The sequence below is a fragment of the Prosopis cineraria genome, unplaced genomic scaffold (genome assembly GCF_029017545.1).
Source record: "Prosopis cineraria cultivar Desert tree isolate PC_DT_omini unplaced genomic scaffold, ASM2901754v1 PC6, whole genome shotgun sequence".
NCBI classification, from domain to species: Eukaryota; Viridiplantae; Streptophyta; class Magnoliopsida; order Fabales; family Fabaceae; genus Prosopis; species Prosopis cineraria.
In genome coordinates this window covers 28,863,609-28,885,233 of record NW_026555337.1, presented here as the reverse complement: position 1 = coordinate 28,885,233, position 21,625 = coordinate 28,863,609, and the positions used below count along the sequence as shown (strand labels likewise).

General features: G+C 30.6%; 2 protein-coding genes across 2 annotated transcripts; both read right to left on the bottom strand.

Annotated features, from left to right (window-relative positions):
* Window positions 1–3,611: 3,611 nt before the first annotated feature.
* LOC129313786 (probable carboxylesterase 15) lies at window positions 3,612–4,922 on the bottom strand. The gene has a single exon (XM_054957174.1). It carries the CDS (start codon window positions 4,850–4,852, stop codon window positions 3,842–3,844), a length of 1,011 nt encoding a protein of 336 aa, XP_054813149.1. The 5' UTR covers window positions 4,853–4,922; the 3' UTR covers window positions 3,612–3,841.
* Window positions 4,923–13,814: 8,892 nt separating this feature from the next.
* On the bottom strand, window positions 13,815–15,177 carry LOC129314342 (probable carboxylesterase 15). The gene has a single exon (XM_054957763.1). The coding sequence runs from the start codon at window positions 15,031–15,033 to the stop codon at window positions 14,023–14,025; it is 1,011 nt and encodes a 336-aa protein (XP_054813738.1). The 5' UTR covers window positions 15,034–15,177; the 3' UTR covers window positions 13,815–14,022.
* Between the last annotated feature and the right edge of the window lie 6,448 nt (window positions 15,178–21,625).

Here is a 21,625-nt window from a genome sequence, read left to right as displayed (position 1 = left end):
AAAATTGTATATGTTCTAAATAATATATAATTGAGGGATTGAAAATAAAATCTAGTGCTTGCTTTTATCTGTTATAGATAAAATTGCCGTGGAATCACCAGATATGCATTATTGCTCAGATCATTACTTAGATCCTTGCAAAGGAAATTACTTAGATAAAAGCACCAGATATGCATTATTTCTTTATGGTGCGTGAAGCCGTGAAATCAATGATTTGCTGATCTTAAAATTTCAAATAAAATTGCAAAGGAACATAAAGCAAACAAGTAACTAGGAACTTAGATCATTGTAAATGCATATTAAAAGGAAGATATAAAATAAAAAAATAAAAAAGAAAATGAATTTCTGATGGTGAAACCGCTGAAACGCACCAGATCTGAGGAGTGAGGATGATGAGGAGAACAACGAAGGCAGCACCAAATTTGGTCAAGGCGAAGCTGAGAATGGAAATGGAAATTTGAGGCAAAGCTAGGCAAAGAAAGTATCTTACTTCTTCCAGTCGTGTCACGTCGAGGCGTGAAGGTAGAGAACAAGATCTGGGTCGAGTTGCAATTGTAGTTGTGTCGAGGCGTGGAGGGGGAGGGCGGAGGCCGTCGACTAGTCTAAGTACTGAGATCTGTATGGCTCACTGGAGGAGAGCAAGGAGGATCAAAGGTGGAGAGTAAGGGCGAGTGATGGTGCAACATCGCCGATGTAAATAATGGTGGTGGGCTCGTGGTGCACTGGAGGAGGGCTACGGCAAGGCTTCGGCGCACTAAAGAAACTAAGAATGAGAGCAAGGTTGAGTCACGCGTGAGTGGTTGAGAGTTGAGAGTTGAGACGCTGAGTGTGCTGTAGTTGTGTTACTGCTGTTGAGTAATTGAGTAACAATGTTCAGGATTTTTTTCAGTCAGAGTACATGGCGTGCAAGGCTGGACCTGGACTAAAGACTATTTTTTTAAGACTTATTAATTAATAATTTATCAATTAATTTTAATTATATTAAAATAATTATGTAGAACCAGACCAGACCACTTAGTCCAGATGCTTGGTCTTTAGTATGGTCTTACCCGAAAAATTAGTCCTATCTTTTTGGTCCTGTAAGACTAGCATTTTATAGGACTGGACAAGATCGAGTTTTCACAGGTCGGACCGGACAACTACGAGGCTTTTGTATAGCCCTAATATCCATGTGTTTCTAGTTAATTAGTAAGTTTAATAAAGTATACAAGTGACACACACAATATACAATACAATATCCATAAATGTACAACATAATATTTATGCATTCTCAACTAAATATTCATGCGTGGACACACATGGATATTTTCTTAAGAATTCATGAATATTGTGTTGTGCATCTATCGACATCTATTGTGCTTGTAAATAAATATAGTCAATATTGTGTTGTATATTTATGGATGTCATGTTGTACATAATTTGAGTTTTTAAATCACATAAGGGCAAAATTATACTTTCGCTCCCAAGAAAATTTGAAACAAGGGCCCTTGGGCTTACAATACAATATCAGAATGTGTTGAGTCCAAAGTGATATTTTATGATATTTTAGGGCCTGCAGTGTGATTCTCCCAAGAAATTATGTTCCTTGAATAAGTTTTATAAGAAATTATCCCTTTATTTATTGCTATTATGACTTGTACAGTTGTACTTAACTTTCGCACTTACTAAATTTAGGTAAAACGAATGGGAAACATGTTTTTTTTTTTTGGAAAACAAGATATACAATAATTTTTAGATGCATTAAAAGAAATTAAATATTAAAAACTCAATTCTATTTAAAATAATTCAAAACTGAAATTGATATACTCATGCAGGATTTTAAAAATTAAATCAAATCGGTTGGTTTAATTAATCGAAAACTGGGTCCTGTTCAAGTCCAGTACAACCCCCAACACTTGCCAGTCAATGACTAAAACTAATCAATGACCGACAAAACCAGCTAGCACCAGACTAATTCTAACTTAAAAAATGGGACCAAATTCTAATAAAATATAAAATCTTTAAACATAAAATTATCATTTAGTTCTTATATTCTTCACTTATTATAATATAGTTTCTTAACTTTGACTCTTATAACTCAATTCCTATAATTTTAACTATTTAAAATATCAGTTCTTGTATTTTAAAAAATTAAATTATAAAGATTAAAACTAATTTCAAATTTTAATTTTAATAATCTTTATAAAGATTAAATGTTTTAGTAATTTAAAATATTAATCCTAAATTTTAAAATAATTTTAATTTTAAAATATAAGGATCAAAAATTTGAATAGTTAAAATTATAGGGATTAAATTGAACCGAATTAAAGTTTATAAAGCAAGCATAATCGAGTTAAAACCATAAAAAAATTAAGTTATAACAAGTCTAAATTTAGATATTGAGTTATAACTCAATCAAAATTATAGAAATGGCCTATTTGGTTTCTGTTCTCATTTTTTATTTATAAAAATATTTTTTTAATATAATTTTTAAAATTTTTTTTAAAATAAAATAAAATGAAAATTCATTTAGTTATATCAATTAAAAAACAGTTTTAAGATTAAAAAAATGAACTGATAATAATGGTTATAGGCATTTAATTATTGTAATTAATAATAGAAATTGATCAAAGTAATTATAATTTTTAATAATAAAATGTATTGTATTTTAAAAATAAAAAATAAAAAGAAAATAACTTAAAGTTTTTTTTATTTTTTTATTTTTAAAAATAAAAAATGAAAACAGTTTTAAAAACAACTAAATGAAAAGTACCTATTCAAATAAATTTTTAAATTTTTCTATTTTTAAAAATTATTTTTAAAATAGAAAATAAAATTTTTAAAAATAGAAAATAAACATACACCCTAAATTATTAATTTTCTCATTTTTAAAACTCTTGACTAGTAGTTGCCATGTTTTGCAACTACAACCAAATGCAATACTATGCATAATAAAATGTCCTCAGTCGTCTACACTCTGCATCGTTCCTTTTAGGGTTCTACACACAACTCATTCTTCACTTGTCTTCGTCTCACATGTGGGATTTCTATTTCCTTCTGTTTTATTTCTATTTTCTTCTTATCTTTGATTTTTTTTTGGGTGATCTCATGTCTTTTTTTTTTTACAATGCAAACATATAATTCATATTTCTACCTCATAATATTAATATATATTTTATATTAAAAAATTAAGTTTTAGATTTAATCTTCTTTTAACAAGTCTTTGAGAACCATCCAATGTATATATTTTACTTAGAATCATATTATTTTAATATATAAAATTAAATTTATTAATTAACAATTAGCCTTACCATAATTTGACTATGACTAGTAAACTGTCAATTACCCTCATTTTTAAAACCTTGCTTTTATGCATATAATATATCATAGATATCATTTTCCTTTTGATAGACATTACACTTTTAAGTAAAGAGTGTTATTTTGTTATCATTATTATCATTATTATTATTTAAAGAGTAAAAAGGATTTACAATATATAATTACGCTTTCCGTTTTATTATATTATATATGGCAAATCTTATGAGTTACTTTAAGTCATTTCAATGGTCACAGATCTTAAATTAAACTTTTTCTCAAAAGGCTAGCTGGTAAAAAAATAAAAAATCTTAAAAGGCTACTCCAAAAATACATTCTTTCTATTCATATCTGATAATTGATAAAGATTACAAAAAAAGTAAAATGAAATAAACAGCACATAGCAACATTTAATTATTATTTTAATTATAAAAGCTTAAACCCTCGAATCCAAGACGCACCAATATTATCTCACATTAATATATAACTAACCGAAAAGTAGCATATGGCTGCTCTTCTCTTCACTATACCAAATTACCAACCAGCTTCAGTGCTTATCTACGAATTCTTTCACCTTTGCGATTAGATCTCGGGTTTTTCGACCCGTATTTGGGTCCGAATCCACCGCAACTTTGTTCAAGTAAAAGCTATGGGTCATGCCCGAACTCACAAATAGCTCCACTTCTTTGTTGGCCTTCTTCATGGCCTCATAATACTCCATCTCTGTGTCTACTATCAAGTCCATCTCCGCCACGCACAGCAGAATCGGCGGCAGTTTCAGCCCCTCCATCGGCGGCGCACCTTCGCCCATCGGGCAGGTTATCGGGTGGTCCTTGTTGCTACCCGCCGGCAACGCCAAGCTCAAGAACTTGTCTAACATGTCCACGGTTAAGAACGGTGTTTGAGGCTTCTCTAGCTCTGACCTGCTCCTCTTCGACCGGACAAAACCCGGGTGGATCGGCACCCCGCCGGCCAACCTCACCGGGCTTAGCTCTAAATTCCCAGCTCTCGCAGCCACCTCGTGGACAACATTGCCGCCAGAGCTGTCTCCGATGAGGAAGACACGGTTGAAGTCGGCATGTTTAGAGAGCCATGGATCATGGGAGTCGCCTTTAGCGACGGATTGAAGCCATAGAAGCGACGATAACCCGTCGTCCATGGCGGCAGGAAGACGGTGCTCCGGGGCTCGCCGGAGATAAGGGGAGACACAGATGACTCGGGCCGACCGGGCGAACTGGGTGTACGCATGGTAGTACATGAACCAGTCGGCTTCGCTTATGCAGAACCCACCGCCGTGGAAGTGGAGGAGCACCGGGAGCTTGCCGGTGTCTGCGGCAGCTGATGTCTCTGGAAGATAAAGCCTTACGCGGCGGCCTGACTTGCCATCGATGATGACGTCACGGGTCGCGCCGCCGTCAACGAATTGCTCATGAGCAGGAACCGCTTCAGCCATGAACTTGTATTCGGGTGGACCGGTCCATATCCGGTCCACTGAACCGTCATCATATAGCCTGAGCCAACCGGACACTTCGTCCACGAGCTTCTTCTCCTGAACCATGATGATGATGATTCTGGATTCAAAGCTTAGAGAAAAGAGAAAGAGACTGATATAAGGATCAGTGTATTACAAGCAAAGAAATAAGCGTTTGTTGTCATTTTTATAGTGGAAAATCTGTGTGGTGTTCGAGTATGAACAAAATAGAAATGAAGCTTCAGCTTATTAAAAAAAAAAAAAAGAAATGAAAAAATGAAGCTTCAAAGAAATTTACTGTGTTCCAGGTCAAACAAATAAAAAAAGGAAAAAAGAAATTCATCACTATGGAAAGCAAGCAAGAGAATGATATAAGGATCAGCGTATTACAAGCAAAGAAATAAGCGTTGTTTGTTGTTTGTTTGTTTTTTTTTCTTTTTTTTTTCCTGTGGAAAATCTGTGTGGTGTGTGAGTATGAACAAAATATAAATGAAGCTTCAGCTTATCCACAAAAAAAAAAAAAGCAAAAAACAAGAAGAAGAAGAAATGATGCTTTGAAGAAATTCACTTGAAAAGATGACAGTTATGTCTTAAAATACTGAATTAATATTAGTTAAATTTTTGACAAATTTGTTTAAAAAATAAGTTGAAAATATCAATCTAAATTATTATAAATCTATAAGTTTTAATTTTAAATAAATATTTAAATATTAAATGTAATTTATAAATTGTAACAAAAATTTCTATTTGTATAAATGTCTAAGTTGATATTTATAACTCATTTTGTAAAAAATTTTATTAAAAATATAATCATTATTAATTTATTTATTTAAAACTTAACTGTCATTCGTCCAATTCATTGTGCACCAGGTGGGGGGTGGAGAAAATAAATTTACTGTGAAAACCATGTATGATGCATCCACATCTATCTATAAAATGTTTAGGGGAAAATAACATATAAGGATGTTTTAAAAAAAATATTCATAGATAGAGCTAACAACAAGTCATCATTTAAAAAAAAACACAAGTCACTATTATCATTTTAATAATAAATAATTTTGTAATGATTTTTATTTGTGAATAATTTTTTTAAAAGTTCTTGAATGTGATTCTTGCAATATTTTAATCGATGTAGCTTATATAAATTAGATAGTAAAAATTAAACTTTATGTGAAACTATCAATTTCATTTCAAAAATATCAATAATACCAACAAAAAAAAAACAATAGAGGGAAGTGATTAACCAGGTCACCAAAAAGAGAAATTATTGCATGGACCAAATGCACTATGTCATTCATGGAGGATCGACCAACTCGAACTCATTTTTCAAGGCTTAGCAGGGCTTGCCTTTAATGCCAAAATTTCTTTAGAAATTGCTAATTTTTTAATCTCCTTAATAAAAATAAACTTAAAAAAGTGACCATCCAGCCCGGCTTATGTTCGTGGTTTTATCTATGGCTTGCCCAATAAAAAGATACCATGTCAAATTTTTTATAAATATAATTAAATTAATTTTGTCATTCATGATAATAGATAAAGAAAAATTAAGGAATTAAATAGGCACTCTGTTTTAAAAATAAAATAATTAAAGATAAAGATACACAAGATTTTATTTGTTTAAATTGATGAAATATAATATATTTATTTGGACAAATCATGGATGACATAGTGTATCTAATCCAAGCAAGAATTTCTCTACCTAATTAAGATTCCTAATCTTCTTGAAATAGCAGAGCACTGTTCTCATGAGGGTGTGATAGCAGGAGCCAAGGTAGTTGTTATAGCCACTGTTGCCACTGCCATCCCAACTCTAGCCAGTGTAAGGATGCTTCCTTGGGTAAGGGCTAATCTTAACCATACTGGAACCATAGGCTGCTGCAACTCGAGGATGTAGTCAATGGCAATTAAATCAGGTAATATTTAAATCATGTCATCTCCCTTAATTTAGATTCAATGATGAACATATATTTATTGATAGATGTTAAGGGTGTGGACTGATCCAGATATGTTTAGGCACTACTCCAGGTGTATGTTTAGGCATTTAAAAATTTAAGAATTAAATATTTTTTATGTAGAATTTAAAACATACATGAGAGGTGTTTGACAAAAAAATAAAAAAAGTAGAGCTTGTGAAAATATTGATAATTTGTGAGGTTGATTGGGGTTTGGAGCCATGTCTTTCGTGGTTATGATCTTGCTAAAAGTTTATGCCAAATCTAATTTTTTAGAATATATCCTCAAGTCGAAAGAATAACGAATTATCAAATTAATTTATTCTTTCCATTGCCTTTATCGCATAAATTGTTTAGCCAACCATAATATTATGTACCGATTGCAAATACAAATATTTCGATTATTTAGTTGTCGTGTGAGATTTTAAGAATCTCTGTAGGCATTTAGAATGATTTCATACCGTGTAAATCAATAAGATTTTACAGGTATGAAGATCAATTTTGTAGGTATTTATATGGGTTCCAAAAGCCCATTATTAAAATTAATTCTCTCTTTATAATAAATATTTAAGTCTCATGTGAGATTTCAAGAATCTTCGTAGAGACTTAAATTAATGACTTTATCGTGTGGGATAATAAGTCCTCGTAGATATAGTGATTATCAATTTTTATAATAAATAAATAATTTTTTTTAATAATCATATAATATACAATTTAAGAAACTTAATTAACCAAATTAATGAATTTAACTTGTAATCATATTCACCAATTATATCTTTTAATCATGTGAGATTTTTGAATCTCCGTAGACTTCTAAGATAATCATATTATCGTATGAGTCAATAAGACTTTGCAGATATAACGATTAAGTTTTTAAAATATATATAAATTATATATTAAAATAATTAAATTAAAGAAATATTTAAATTTAATTCCTTTATCGTGTGAGATTTTAGAATCTCTACAGATATTTAGGATAATCATATTACCGTATAAGTCAATAAGGCTTTGCAGGTATGTTGATTAAAATTCTTCCAAACATATATCTACATGCTAAAAAAATTATTATGAATACTTAAAAATGTACATAAGAATATAAATAAATAAATTAAATTGCCAAACTCTTTTATCATGTGAGATTTCAAAATCTTCACAGATATTTAGAGCAATTACATTATTGTATGAACCGATAAGGTTCTGCAGGTACTACGATTAAAATTCTCAATCATAAAATATAAAGAAAAATAATTTTAAACCCTTTTCTTTCTTTATTCCAAAAATTCAAAAATGGAGAAAAATAATTAAAATTAAATTACCTTTTGCAATTTAAAACACACATATCAAAATTTCAGAAATTATTTTATTTGTAAAATGGTGAATTATTTTTAATTAATTTCTCTTCAAAAAAAAATATTTTCACCAACAAACTTTTAAGCCTGAACTATGTAAATTTTGATCCCCATCACAGGATACGTAGACCTCAGAGTTAGATTCTGAGTCAAGTCCGTCCTCCCTCGTAAATAAATAAATATTTCTCATCTAATTCTTATCATTTTTATCAAACATATGAATATAAAAGAGATAATTAAAATAATTATAAAATCACACTAATAAAGTACAGCAAACTTCGGGTAACCTTTTTGAAGAACGGGTGTTGTGGGGTGTCTAACACCTTCCCCACACTCAACCGACTCCCGAACCTATTCTCTAATTATGCAGATCACCCTTATCCTCCATTAATCGATTTCCCAAGATTTCTTTTAAAATCTTGGTGGCGACTCCTCGTTCATGCGGTTCCCGCCAAGAAGGCCAGGACCTCCGCTCGCGCGCCATCCACATCGCATTTTTTCGGGTGCGACAACAAAACAATATTCATTTTTTACAACACAAAATCCAACTATTTTCAATAGGGACTTTCAACATCCTCAAAAGAATATCTCTAAAAAATCAGGGACATTTTTCACTTTTTACCGCAAAACATAATTGCACTTGGATCTTATGAACTTGCAGAGAAATTTCAGGTTTTTTTTCCCTTCTCTGTAATTTTCTTCCTTTCAGCTTTCAAGGGCCCTAGATGAGATTTCCCTCATTTTTGCTTCTTATTTATTTATATTATAATATAATTATTTATTCTATACCCAAAATGCTAAAAAAAGTGATACTTTTTTGGTAATATCACTTTTAAAATGCAGTCCAAACTTTTTGACACAACAATATCCATATGCTGCCCAGCTGCCACTGCCAATCGGTTGAGCACCTCACATTAAAAGTGATGATCTGACGTGGAAATTGGCTTATCCATGGATTCTTTTCTTTTTTGAAAGAATCATCCATCAACTTTTAAATTAAAAATTAAAAAAATTTAAAATTTTCTCTCAATATTTTAATTTTAATTGTTAAAATTTTAATGCAATTCAATCATTTTACCTACATAAAATATTAGTCTTCAACTTTCAAGAAATAATTTATAAAAATTAGTCTGCATATTCTTATAATTTCTTCTTGTCACACCCCAATACTGACGATATAACCAGCACAAAATATGAAATAAACTCATATTCTATAAGTTTTAATTAGCAAAAAAATTTAATTTAAAATAATGATAAATTATTTATGTCTAAGTTTAAAATTCATAAGCTCTTACCATTTTGTATAAATTTTGGCAGAATCTGCCCTATAATTAAGACATTCAAAAATTTTTACAATAAAAAGCCCTGTCAATTAAACCAGAAAGTAATTTCGCTCCACACCAGTAGATTTCACAATAATAAAATAAAACTAGGACCTAATTATGATATATGCAGAACACTAAATCTATAATGTTAATATAACACATAATTACATCAAAATGAATAGTCAAAGAGTGCTCCCACTATTCAAAAAGAAATACTACCCCTTATTGTTCAACAACAGGTGCCTGGTTAATAACAATATCTGAGACCAAAGAAAGTTTCCGGTGAGTAGTGTCCCAATTAAAATTTAAGAGTAAATATAATTAACAATAATAATTAAAAAGCTTAAATTGAATAAATAAAATCAATGAGATCTCAAATCTCACAGGCCACCTAATTCTATATAAATATATAATTCATACGTGTATGAATGCAATTAGTGATGACATAGCATAAAAATTTCACTTTCATACCACAATGTATGTTATAAACAATTAAGAAATATGAAACTCTTTTTTTTTTAAAATATAACTAATTCAACAAATATCATTATAAAATAATAGTAGCTTTTAAATCTCATTTTCATTTTCATTTTTTTCCATAAAGACTTAATCAGACCGATTGACAAGTGTGGATACAAAGTCCACAAAAATAACTAACCAACAAGTATAGACACACAACTCATGAGGATAAATAACTAAGCATGGCTAGAAGCCACGAAACAAGCGCAGGCACAAAGCCTACGAAAACAAGCGTGAGTACAATGCTTACGAATTAATATCCCTTCATTGCATGTACGTTGGCCTTTGCACGAAACTAGCACTTCCTACAAATACCCTGTTAGCTAGGTATATCATGGTATGCCAAGGATCAACGAAATTGTTGCTAGCATCCAGCATTCTAAACTCAGTTCCCATAATTAAATCAAGAGTGCATGGAATTATAACATTCACTGAAAACTATTCCTTTCAAAATATAATATTCAATTATTAAATTTTCTTTTCAATTTTCTCCATACACGAATCACTTTATTAACAATTGTAATATAAATTATAAATTTAAAAAACAAAAATATTTAGAATAAATAATCAGTTAATAATGTATCAGATCCAAATATTCCTTCACAATAACTTATGCTTCATGAATATAAAGCAAATTCTATAACAAACCAATTAATATAAAAGTGAGGTGAGTAAAAAGAATTTTATAAATTATAAAAAAAGAATTCACAAGAATATTTATGCAATATATAAAGGAATAGTATAAAAATATAAATAAAGTAATTTTATAAACATTTAGCAAGAAATTATTTGGGACACTATCCATTCACTTGAGAGTTTTTTAATAATTTAACACTTGCTTCATTTTAACTTCGAACTTAATTCCAAGGGTGCATTAATTTTTTCTAATAAGCCAATCAAAATTTTAAAATCACTTATTTATTCTTTTCTTACTATAAAAACATGTGTTTAATATGCTAACCATTAACAATCAATAGGGTTCTTTTCATCCTAATAAGTTCTTTACCTCCTTCAATTTCACATATCAATTAATTTCTTCAAATAATTAGTAACATTTAAATTAATTAATTTCAAATAATATCACAATTATACATAGATAGCCAACATTTTTTTATTAAATTATTAACTTAACAATAACCCACCAAGAACAAAAGAAAAACCTTTTCCTCTCATTTATGCCTTCTTCAATACTTAATAAAACGTCGCAAGCTACCAAGTCTCTTTTGCTTTAATTCCCTTTCCAAAAATTCTTTTATAATAATAATTTGAATAATTCAAACTTCCGAACAAACTACCAAGATAATGGGACATAAGCAAAGGGTAAAGTGGAGCAAAAGAAAGGCGTCATTCAAGGGTTATCAGGTCAGCATTTTCAGATATGTATACAATGTACAAGAGCAAAATCCCCATAAGCGAGCGATTGGTTCATGAATTTCAAATTCCATAAAAGATTGTCATAGTTTTAGGAAATTACATAATAAACCATACATCTAAGAGGAAAGATAAGAGACGATGAGAAATAGGATGTTCAATGCCATGTTCGCATAGTAACATTTTAAACGGTAAGATAGAATTATGCATTTACCAAGAGAAATTACAAGTGAAGAACCAATTTCATATTAATCTCCATTGACAATAACCCAAAACAACCACATCAAAATTACTTGATGGAAATATTCACTTCACCTTTAAATTTCAATTTACTCATATCCTACTCTAAACAGAGCCACAAGCGACTGCAAGGCTAGGAAGAGAAATCACAATTACAGCATCCTACATACACTCTCACAGAACCAGCATGAAAGAGAACTCAAAAATCCTTACCTCAAGTTAGCAATATCAGAAGCAAGATGAGTTGCTTGAGAAAAAAATGGAGAAGGAAGAAGAAGCATGTCCAACAGCCCACCACACAGAAAGCACAGAGACGGACATGAGAAACAGAACCAAGAAAAGATTGATGGAAGTGTAAGGAACCACAAACTCGAGAATCAAACGTCAACAGTGACAAACCCACAGCAAAACTGATCGGTGACTGACTAAACAGCAGGGGAAGGAGAACGAAAAAGACAGAGAATAACAGGGGACTTGAATTCAAAGCTTCTCTCTCGATCTCCAGATGATTCAACCAAATATGGGGAAGTTGGTGACTAGAATCACAGCAAACTACAAGAAAAAAAATCGAAGAGAAATGAAGGATCCAGAATTTTTCTCCTGGTGCATGTGTTTGATTGAGAGAGAAGAATTTTTGAACATTACGAAATTGTGAAAATTATAAGAGAGGATACAGCATTTTTCTTTAATAACCATAAAGACACAGCACTTGGGTAATTTTTTTTTATAATTTTAAACTAAATAAAACTAACCTATAGCTCAAAAGAATTCAAACTCTAAACCTTCAACTAAACTATTAGCATATGTTCCACCAATTCAAGACTCTTCATTTGCCACGAAACTAATTTAAATAAAGTATAAATTGGGAGAAATTTTTTTTATTTAATTTAAAATTTAAAGTCATTACACTTATGAATTTGAATTAAAATTTTATAATTTATTTTGCTTTAATCAAACTCTTATTGTTTTGATCCATTGAATATGTTAATTCCTAAATGTTAAAATTAATAAATTAATTATTAATTTTTCCAAAAAAAACTATTTTTGAAGTATATAGAAAATTTGATTTAGTATCTTTGGTCAAAAAAGAAAAAAATAATTTGATACAATTTTTACATTTTCTTAATTTTTTATAAATATTATATATATAATTATGCAATTAATTATAAAGTTGTATAATCTTTTAATATCTTTTTTAAAATAAAAATAATTCAAGAATTTTAACCTTGAGGGATTAAAAAATCTAACACATTAAACTAAAAGGGCTCGACAAAAAAAAAAAAGGCATGGGAACTTAATTTAAAATTTAAATTTTAGTTTAAATTTATCTCTTAAAAGTTCTCGATGATCATATCTCAAAAGAATATAAAAATTTTTTTTCATTATTTTTATCTTTTTTAATCTCTATAACAATTTTTTTTCATAATTTATGGACAAATATTTAATAATTACACTTGAAAATATTTTTTTATATTTTTCCAAACTTCATATTTATCTGTTTAGAAGCATTTCATATTTGTATTTCAAATCATTTATCTCTATTTTTTAAAAAAAATTTCTTAAATTTTTGTTTTAAATTTTATTTTAAAAAGTCTTTGAGGACCACCCAATGAATATATTTGTACTTATAATCATATTGTTTCAATATATAAAATTTAAATTCATTAATTAACCATTAGTCTTATCATAATTAGACCATGTTCCCACATGTAAAACTGTCAATCACTCCCTCATCTGGTTTTTTAAAATTTTGCTCATTTATATACTCCCTTCACTAAAAAAATGTAAGATATTCTTAATTAAATTTTACCCTTTAATAAAGTAGTTACTTGTCTTTAAACTAACCTTATTCCTACTTAATATGTTGTTTCATTTTAAATAAATATAAAATAATTTATTCAATATGGATACTTTTGCAAAAAAGACAACGATTAGATTTTAAAATATTAAAAACACCTTACATTTTTAAATATTTAATTTATCAAAAAAAATATTTTATATTTTTAAATGGAGGAAGTATAATATATCATAGTTACTGCACATCATTTTCTTTTTGATAGGTATTGCTGTTTTTAAGTAACTGCCTGTTCTTTTATTATTATTGTTGTTGTTTTTTAAGAGTAAAAAGTATTTACAAATTATATAATTACACTTTCTGATTTTTTTTGTTGTATATATCAAATGCCTCCAAATCTCATGAGTTACTTCAAGTCATTTCAATTGTCACAGGTCTTAAACTTAAGTTTCTCAAAAGGCTATGTGGTAAAAAAACAAAAAAATCTCAAAAGACAACTCCAAAAATACATTCCTTCCATTCATATAGGAAAAGGATTACAAAAATACAAATAAAGTGCAATAAAAAGCACATCGCCATATTCTATTATTACTTTACTTATAAAAGTTAAAAGGCTCGAATCTAAGGCACACCAATGTTATCACATTAATTATAAATTAACCGAAAAGTACCATATGACTGCTCCTTCTTACTACACCTACCAGCTTCAGTGGTTATCAACGAACTCTGTCACCTTTGCAATTAGATCTCGCGTTTGGCGACCCGTATTTGGGTCCGAATCCACCGCAACTTTGTTCAGGTAAAAGCTATGGGTCATACCCGAACTCACAAATAGCTCCACTTCTTTGTTGGCCTTCTTCATGGCGTCATAATACTCCATCTCTGTGTCTACTATCAAGTCCATCTCCGCCACGCACAGCAGAATCGGCGGCAGTTTCAGCCCCTCCATCGGCGGCGCACCTTCGCCCATCGGGCAGGTTATCGGGTGGTCCTTGTTGCTACCCGCCGGCAACGCCAAGCTCAAGAACTTGTCTAACATGTCCACGGTTAAGAACGGTGTTTGAGGCTTCTCTAGCTCTGACCTGCTCCTCTTCGACCGGACAAAACCCGGGTGGATCGGCACCCCGCCGGCCAACCTCACCGGGCTTAGCTCTAAATTCCCAGCTCTCGCGGCCACCTCGTGGACAACATTGCCGCCAGAGCTGTCTCCGATGAGGAAGACACGGTTGAAGTCGGCATGTTTAGAGAGCCATGGATCATGGGAGTCGCCTTTAGCGACGGATTGAAGCCATAGAAGCGACGATAGCCCGTCGTCCATGGCGGCAGGAAGACGGTGCTCCGGGGCTCGCCGGAGATAAGGGGAGACACAGATGACTCGGGCCGACCGGGCGAACTGGGTGTACACATGGTAGTACATGAACCAGTCGGCTTCGCTTATGCAGAACCCACCGCCGTGGAAGTGGAGGAGCACCGGGAGCTTGCCGGTGTCTGCGGCAGCTGATGTCTCTGGAAGATAAAGCCTAACGCGGCGGCCTGACTTGCCATCGATGATGACGTCACGGGTCGCGACGCCGTCAACGAATTGCTCATGAGCAGGAACCGCTTCAGCCATGAACTTGAACTCGGGTGGACCGGTCCATATCCGGTCCACTGAACCGTCATCATAAAGTCTGAGCCAACCGGACACTTCATCCACGAGCTTCTTCTCCTGAACCATGATGATGATGATTTTGGATTCAAAGCTTAGAGAAAAGAAAGAGAAAGAGAAAGAGAATGATATAAGGATGAGTGTAGGATGATTTTGGATTGAAAGCTTAGAGAAAAGCAAGAGAATGACACAAGGATCAGCGTATTACAGGCAAAGAAATAAGCGTTTGTTGCCTTTTTTATAGTGGAAAATTTGTGTGGTAATAGAATTCAGCTTATCCAAAGAAGAAGAAGCTTCAAAGAAATTCACCGTGAAAAAGCGTGTATGATGCATACACATCTATAAAATATTAATCTGCATAGTTTATATGAATTAGGTCGTAAAAAATTGAACTTGCTGTGAAACTATCAATTTCATTTTAAAAATATCAATAATAAAAAAAAATAGAGGGGAGTGATTAATCAGGTCAGAGAAGTTCTTGCATGGAATGGGGACATCATGTCATTTATGGAAGACCATGAGGGTTGGAGCTTTTTTTTTTTTAAAGAACTTATCAGAGTCAAATTTTAAAGTCCTAATTTTTTTAAATACTATCAATTTGTAAGTTCAAAACCTTATAAAAGCAAACTTAAATGATAGGTGGCCGAGCTAGTGTTTCCGGCTTTATTCATGGTCTATGCAATAAAAAGAGAGACAAAAATTACATTGATTTTGTTATTAATATTGATGATAGAGAGAGAAAAATCAAGATTAAATAGGTACTCTATTTCAAAAATAAAGTTATTAAAAATTATAATATACAAAATTTTATTTAATTAAACTAATATAATATATTATGTTTTTATTGAACAGATTATAGGTGATATGATATCCTAATTCATGCAATAATTTCTCCACCAAACAAAGATTTTGAACCTACCATTCTAAGACCAGCAAAACGCTTATCATATATACCGTGTATACAATAAAAAATAAGGAGTCTGGTCCTACACAATATTGCTGACTCTTGGAAAAAAAATATCAAGGGGCAATCACAAATAAATCCTTGAAAATGTAATAATCACAATGAGATTTTAAGAAATATATTTAAGATTAAATTTTTGTGTGTAATCATACCCCTCTGTAATTTAAAAAGTTATAATTTTTTAAATCATTTTATTCAATTATAAAACAAAATTTGCTAATATTTATATCAAATTTGTAAACGATATAAAATTAGTTAGACTTTGTTAACAAAAAGTTATAATTTTTTAAATCATTCTAGTCATTAAAAGAATTAAACTTGTAAAATACTTATACCAAACTTATGAATTATATAAAATTAATTGGACTATGCTAAATAAAGAAAATTGCTGACAAAAATTTTTTATTCCTTAAATCATTATACTAAATTTATGAACCATATAAAATTAATTGTAGATTGGTACTAAAGTAATTTTTTGTAGAAATTTAATATCAAAAAAATCCCTTGGATCTAACTATCATTATCACATTTTATAAGATCAAATTATTATTTTTCTATTTAAAAGGGATTTATTTATTGTTCATCCTAAAAATCAAATGTTATTAATTAACCTTTAACTTTATAGGAAGACATAATTTAACTGGCACTTTAATTTCAATTAACCTTTATCTTAACTTGATTGAAAAGGTTGTATATCTTGAAAAGTATTGGGGCTTAATTACTATTTATATGTGAAATTTAATTTGATAATTTAAATAGAATAATGACGTTGAGATAGCTATTTAATTGAACTTGGTAAATTATTGGGACATTAAAATTAATAAAAATATCATTGTCAATACACTCAACTTACCTGAACCTTTTTCACCAAAACAAAAAATTATAAAATCTAAACCGTATATAAAAATTTAAATTTAGAGAATTGCGAGAGGAAGTGTCTCGAATTCTCAAGTACGGTGCCGTAAAATATATGCACTTTTTCCAGTTACTCCGCGTCTTTGTGGTTTACTCCGTTGTCCTTAAACTACAATACACGACTTCGAACTGGCATTAAAATATATATATGCACTTTTATTAATTAAATCATGCTTGTGGAAATTGTGGTCCGTATTGTATATGTAAATAGAAGTCAAAGTCAATTAAAATAATAGAAAGGAATAGAAGAATCAAGTCAAGGTCCACTGAATTGAATTACTTTATTTTTTAAGGATTAAAGTATAAAAATATTCAATCAGAGGTCGGCCAGGAACATCATGCAATATTTGCTTTAACATTATCAAAACACAAAATACGAGACACATAATACTGTTATGATAATTAAAATTAATTTAATCTCCTATACTCTCTTTATTCAAAGCATTTTTGAATAGTTAAATATTAAAAAATGTAAGGTATTTTTAGTTTTTTGAAGTATAATTATTGCCTTTTTTTTAAAAAGTGCCTCTATTAATGAATAACTTTATATTTATTGTAGAGTATTTAATAAGAATAAATATAAAAAAATAGGGTTAGTTTGAAAATAAGTAACTACTTTGTTGGAGATGAGATTCGGTTAAAAATACCTTACACTTTTAAACAGATAAAATATAAGATTATTATAACACAAAGGTTTAAAAATTAGTTTTAAAAGATTGAAATTCCAAGAAACCTTTTTTGTAAAGATGTTTGAGTTCAAACCATAGTTTAAAACAAGTTAAACAAAATAGCAAAAGCATAAAAATCAATTAAAATCCTCAAAAGCATCAAATGGAGCAATTTAGAAATTCTCCATAAATGTGTTGTCCTCCGTGGCATGTGTGTCATCTACCACGGATGATGGCATAGAGTGATTAGATTTCTCGTTATGTAATATGTTGAGGTGCACTCCTGCTATCATGCAAATAGTTGTCATGACAGCACTTTAGGACTAACTTTTAGAGTAGACTGTTTCGCCATCTAACATTTGGCTCGAGCAATTCAAGTATCCACATATAGCTTTTTGAGTCACTTAGCTATTAGCATCAGTTTTACAACCAAACACTTAACCATTTAAAAGTTGGAACCCAAACACGAAATTGACCATTTTTAGTTCAAAACCACAACAAGAGTATCTAAATTCCCCAACCTAGTGCCAATGACCTTAAAACCACTTAAACTAACTTAAATAGATTATAAACAACCTGATTAAACAATCATACAACTATTTTCATAATAAATCAAAAGGGGTAGTATTAACCACATATCTCAATCCTATTGGCCATTCTAACACATAAATAACACAAAAACATCATTTGCGTTGATATCTTAGCCTCTCACAACAAATTCATCAATTATACATTATTCCAAGCCGAGATATCCACAGATCATACAATATATAATGCAAGTGACCCCAAAATATAACATGATCCTAAGTTGGCATAAGTTTTGATAAGATATTCATTACAAAACCATAATATAGAGAGAGAGGACTATACAATCACAAGTCTCTCAATCCTCTGTAGCACCTTTCTTCCCCTTATCCTTATTGGAGTTTTTAAATGTAAAATGTAACCATAAGGTAGGTTGAGGATTCAGTAACTAAATAATCTAAAAAACTACTCATGTGTAAGAACAGTATGTGAGTATGTGAAGTGGCATTAAAACATGTAATTTAATTATCAATTTTACATATATACATGGTTATACAATGATGATATACATGATCAACATATCGCCTTATACCCTCTTTATTTCCTCTGACTGAATTTGTGGACGGACAATTTAATAGAACCAAGTCCATGTGAATGGACTAGCTTAAGTTCACCATTTATGGGAGGCAGCCTTGGCCAAAGGTGCCTTCACCAATGATGGACCACAAATTTTTCTTTCCTGAAATACTAGTGTCATATGTCCAATCTATCGCAAATAGTACTGAGACTTTCAAACAAGAATAAGACTATGTACCTGGGCCTCCCCAATACTGATATATCATATGAATTTAATACAATGTTCCCTAACAACTCTAGGGTAAACTCCTATTCTCTCACAATGATCATACTCAAATATTATGCTCAAACATTTCTACACATAGCCACATGTAATTTATTCTTGAACAATTATTTTCATAATGAATTATACATTTTTACAAGTATATACACATATACATAGGATTTAGCATAAATCTTTCAAAACCCCATATATGCAAACATATAAGTACATTTCACTTCACATATTGTTTCTAAATTCCAATCATTTTATACTAATAATATACTAGTTCAAAATAATAATACAAAAATTTTCACAATTTCATACAACCATCCAAACACATAAATAATAAGTTTAGATGATTTGGTTATCTCAATCTTTTTGTCACTAAAAAGATTATTGTAGTCAAATACTAGCTCTACAAGTGTCCACTAGCATAACAATGCTCAGTTAATATTTAATCTACAAAATTAAATATTTAATCATCAATTCTCACTCCAATTAACCCCTTTTAAGTCAAATTTTGGGTACTTACTAAGCCTAAAATCCCTCTTTAATACCATTAATACTTCTATGACACTCCATTAGTTTCATTTAACACCCAACCACATAAACAACACCAATTCTTTATTCACGTTGATCCAAATATCTCAAATCTCACTTAGGGTTCGTCTAAACCCTAATCAAAAATTCTAAATCACTACAAAATCTATAAATTTAGGTTTAAAAACTTGATTTAACTTCCCAAAGCCCTAACAAATCCAAGGATGAATCTTGCTCAAAATGATCCTAAATTTCTCCCAAGATAATGCCCTATCAAATCCCAAGCCTTCACCATCGCCTCTCTCATGTTTTCTCTTCTCCTCCTTCTGTTTTTCTCATGTGCGAACAATTTGATATATTTAGATTTTTGCCTATCCACCACGGCACATGGTGCATCCACCACGGTGGATGGCATAGAAAGGCTTATCATGTTTTAGGCCTCTTTTTGTGTCTTAGTCTGCTCGAACTCCAACTTAGCCCTCTTTTAAGATTGTCCAAGGATCCAAAAACCTCATTAGTCATTTATAAACATCACTAATTCATAATTCACTTTTTTGACCAATTTACCCTTCTTAAACACTTAAAATTTCCAAGTTCAAAAATTCAAGATGTTGCAAATCTAGTAGCCTAAAGTGAGAAAAAAGATAAAAATACATGTAACATTGTCAGAGTTGGTGCAAAAGTAACCAAACCATTAACTTTATCCTAACATTATTAGTTTCCAATGTTAAATGCTAATTGTGCTTGTCACATGTCATTCTTTGCTAATATGGACTAAAAAAGGGGCAAATTATTCACAAAATTGTCGACTAGGAGCATCTAATAGCCTAAAGTGAGAAAAATGATAAAAATACCCATAATATTACCAAAGTTGGTGTAAAAGTGATCAATCCATCAAAATCTTTAAATGTTGATCATTTAGTTAATACCTAAGCAGAAGTTGATCATTTTTTCACTGATATAAACAAAAAATATTCTCAAGTTAATTTCTGTGGAGGTTGATCGATGACGTATCCCACCAAATCTCATTTTTTGCTAACATATCCCGCCCCCGCCCTCCCTCCTTCTTCACTCATTTTTCTTATCTACAAAACCTAAGATTTAACACAGTGAGATAAGTTGTACACATTAAAGATCGAAACTAAGCATACCTCTTTCATTGCCTACCTTAAGAACATTACCATAACCTTAAGCAATTTCATTCATGATAAGTTTAAAGAAATTCTAAAATGATTTTCACCACTGTTGTAAAAAGGTTAGCAATTTAACTTGATGTTTAGTCGAAACAAAATTTTCTCACACGATATTCATACGACGATAGATCAACCTCTATAGAATATCACCTAGGAATTTTTTTTGTCCATATCAGTAAAAAAAAATGGTCAACTTCTGCTTAAGTGTCAACTAAAAGGTTAACATTTAAGAGATTTGATAGATTGGTGACTTTTGTACTAACTTTGGCAACATTATGAATATTTTACCATTTTTCTGACTTTAGACTGTTGGAAGCTCTTAGTTGATGATTTTGTGAGTTTTTTTGCCCTTTTTTAGTCAACAATAGCAAAGACTGACACATAGTAAGCACAATCAACATTTAATATCAAAACTAATAACGTTAGGAAAAAATTAATGATTTGATCACTTTTACACTAACTCTAATAATTTTATGAGTATTTTTGCCCTTTTTTTTAACTTTAAGTTACTAAATACTTCTGACTGACCACTTAGTAGATACTTTTGCACCTTAGCCCTATTTTTAGTTATAGTGAATATAATTTTTTTAAAAATTTTACCCTTATCCCAGCCTTTTCCTAGAAACACACACCAATGCACACCCAAATATGTTAATGCTAGACTTGAACCCGGGACCTCTGTCTAATGAGAGAGGTGGCATGCTGCTGTAACAATTAACTATTGATATTATATTGAATATAATCAATTTTATTGCATATAAGATTTAATTATGAAGAAAAGTAAACGTATACGGTATCCATGTGCGATACAATATACGTATGTCATGCACTTGATAATAAGTATCACAAATTCTAATATTTATATTATGATTATTTTCAACAAAAAAGTTACTTAAAAATTTTTAAAAATGTAATATTTTGATTGAATATTGTAAATATCTTCATATACTTCAAAATTACTTATTTAAAACTTAAGATGCTCATACTTAGCAAAAGTTTTGAAATATGAATTATATAT

Coding starts and splice junctions, on each gene's coding strand:
- LOC129313786 (XM_054957174.1), bottom strand. CDS start 4,852: ATGGTTCAGGAGAAGAAGCTCGTGGACGAAGTGTCCGGTTGGCTCAGG.
- LOC129314342 (XM_054957763.1), bottom strand. CDS start 15,033: ATGGTTCAGGAGAAGAAGCTCGTGGATGAAGTGTCCGGTTGGCTCAGA.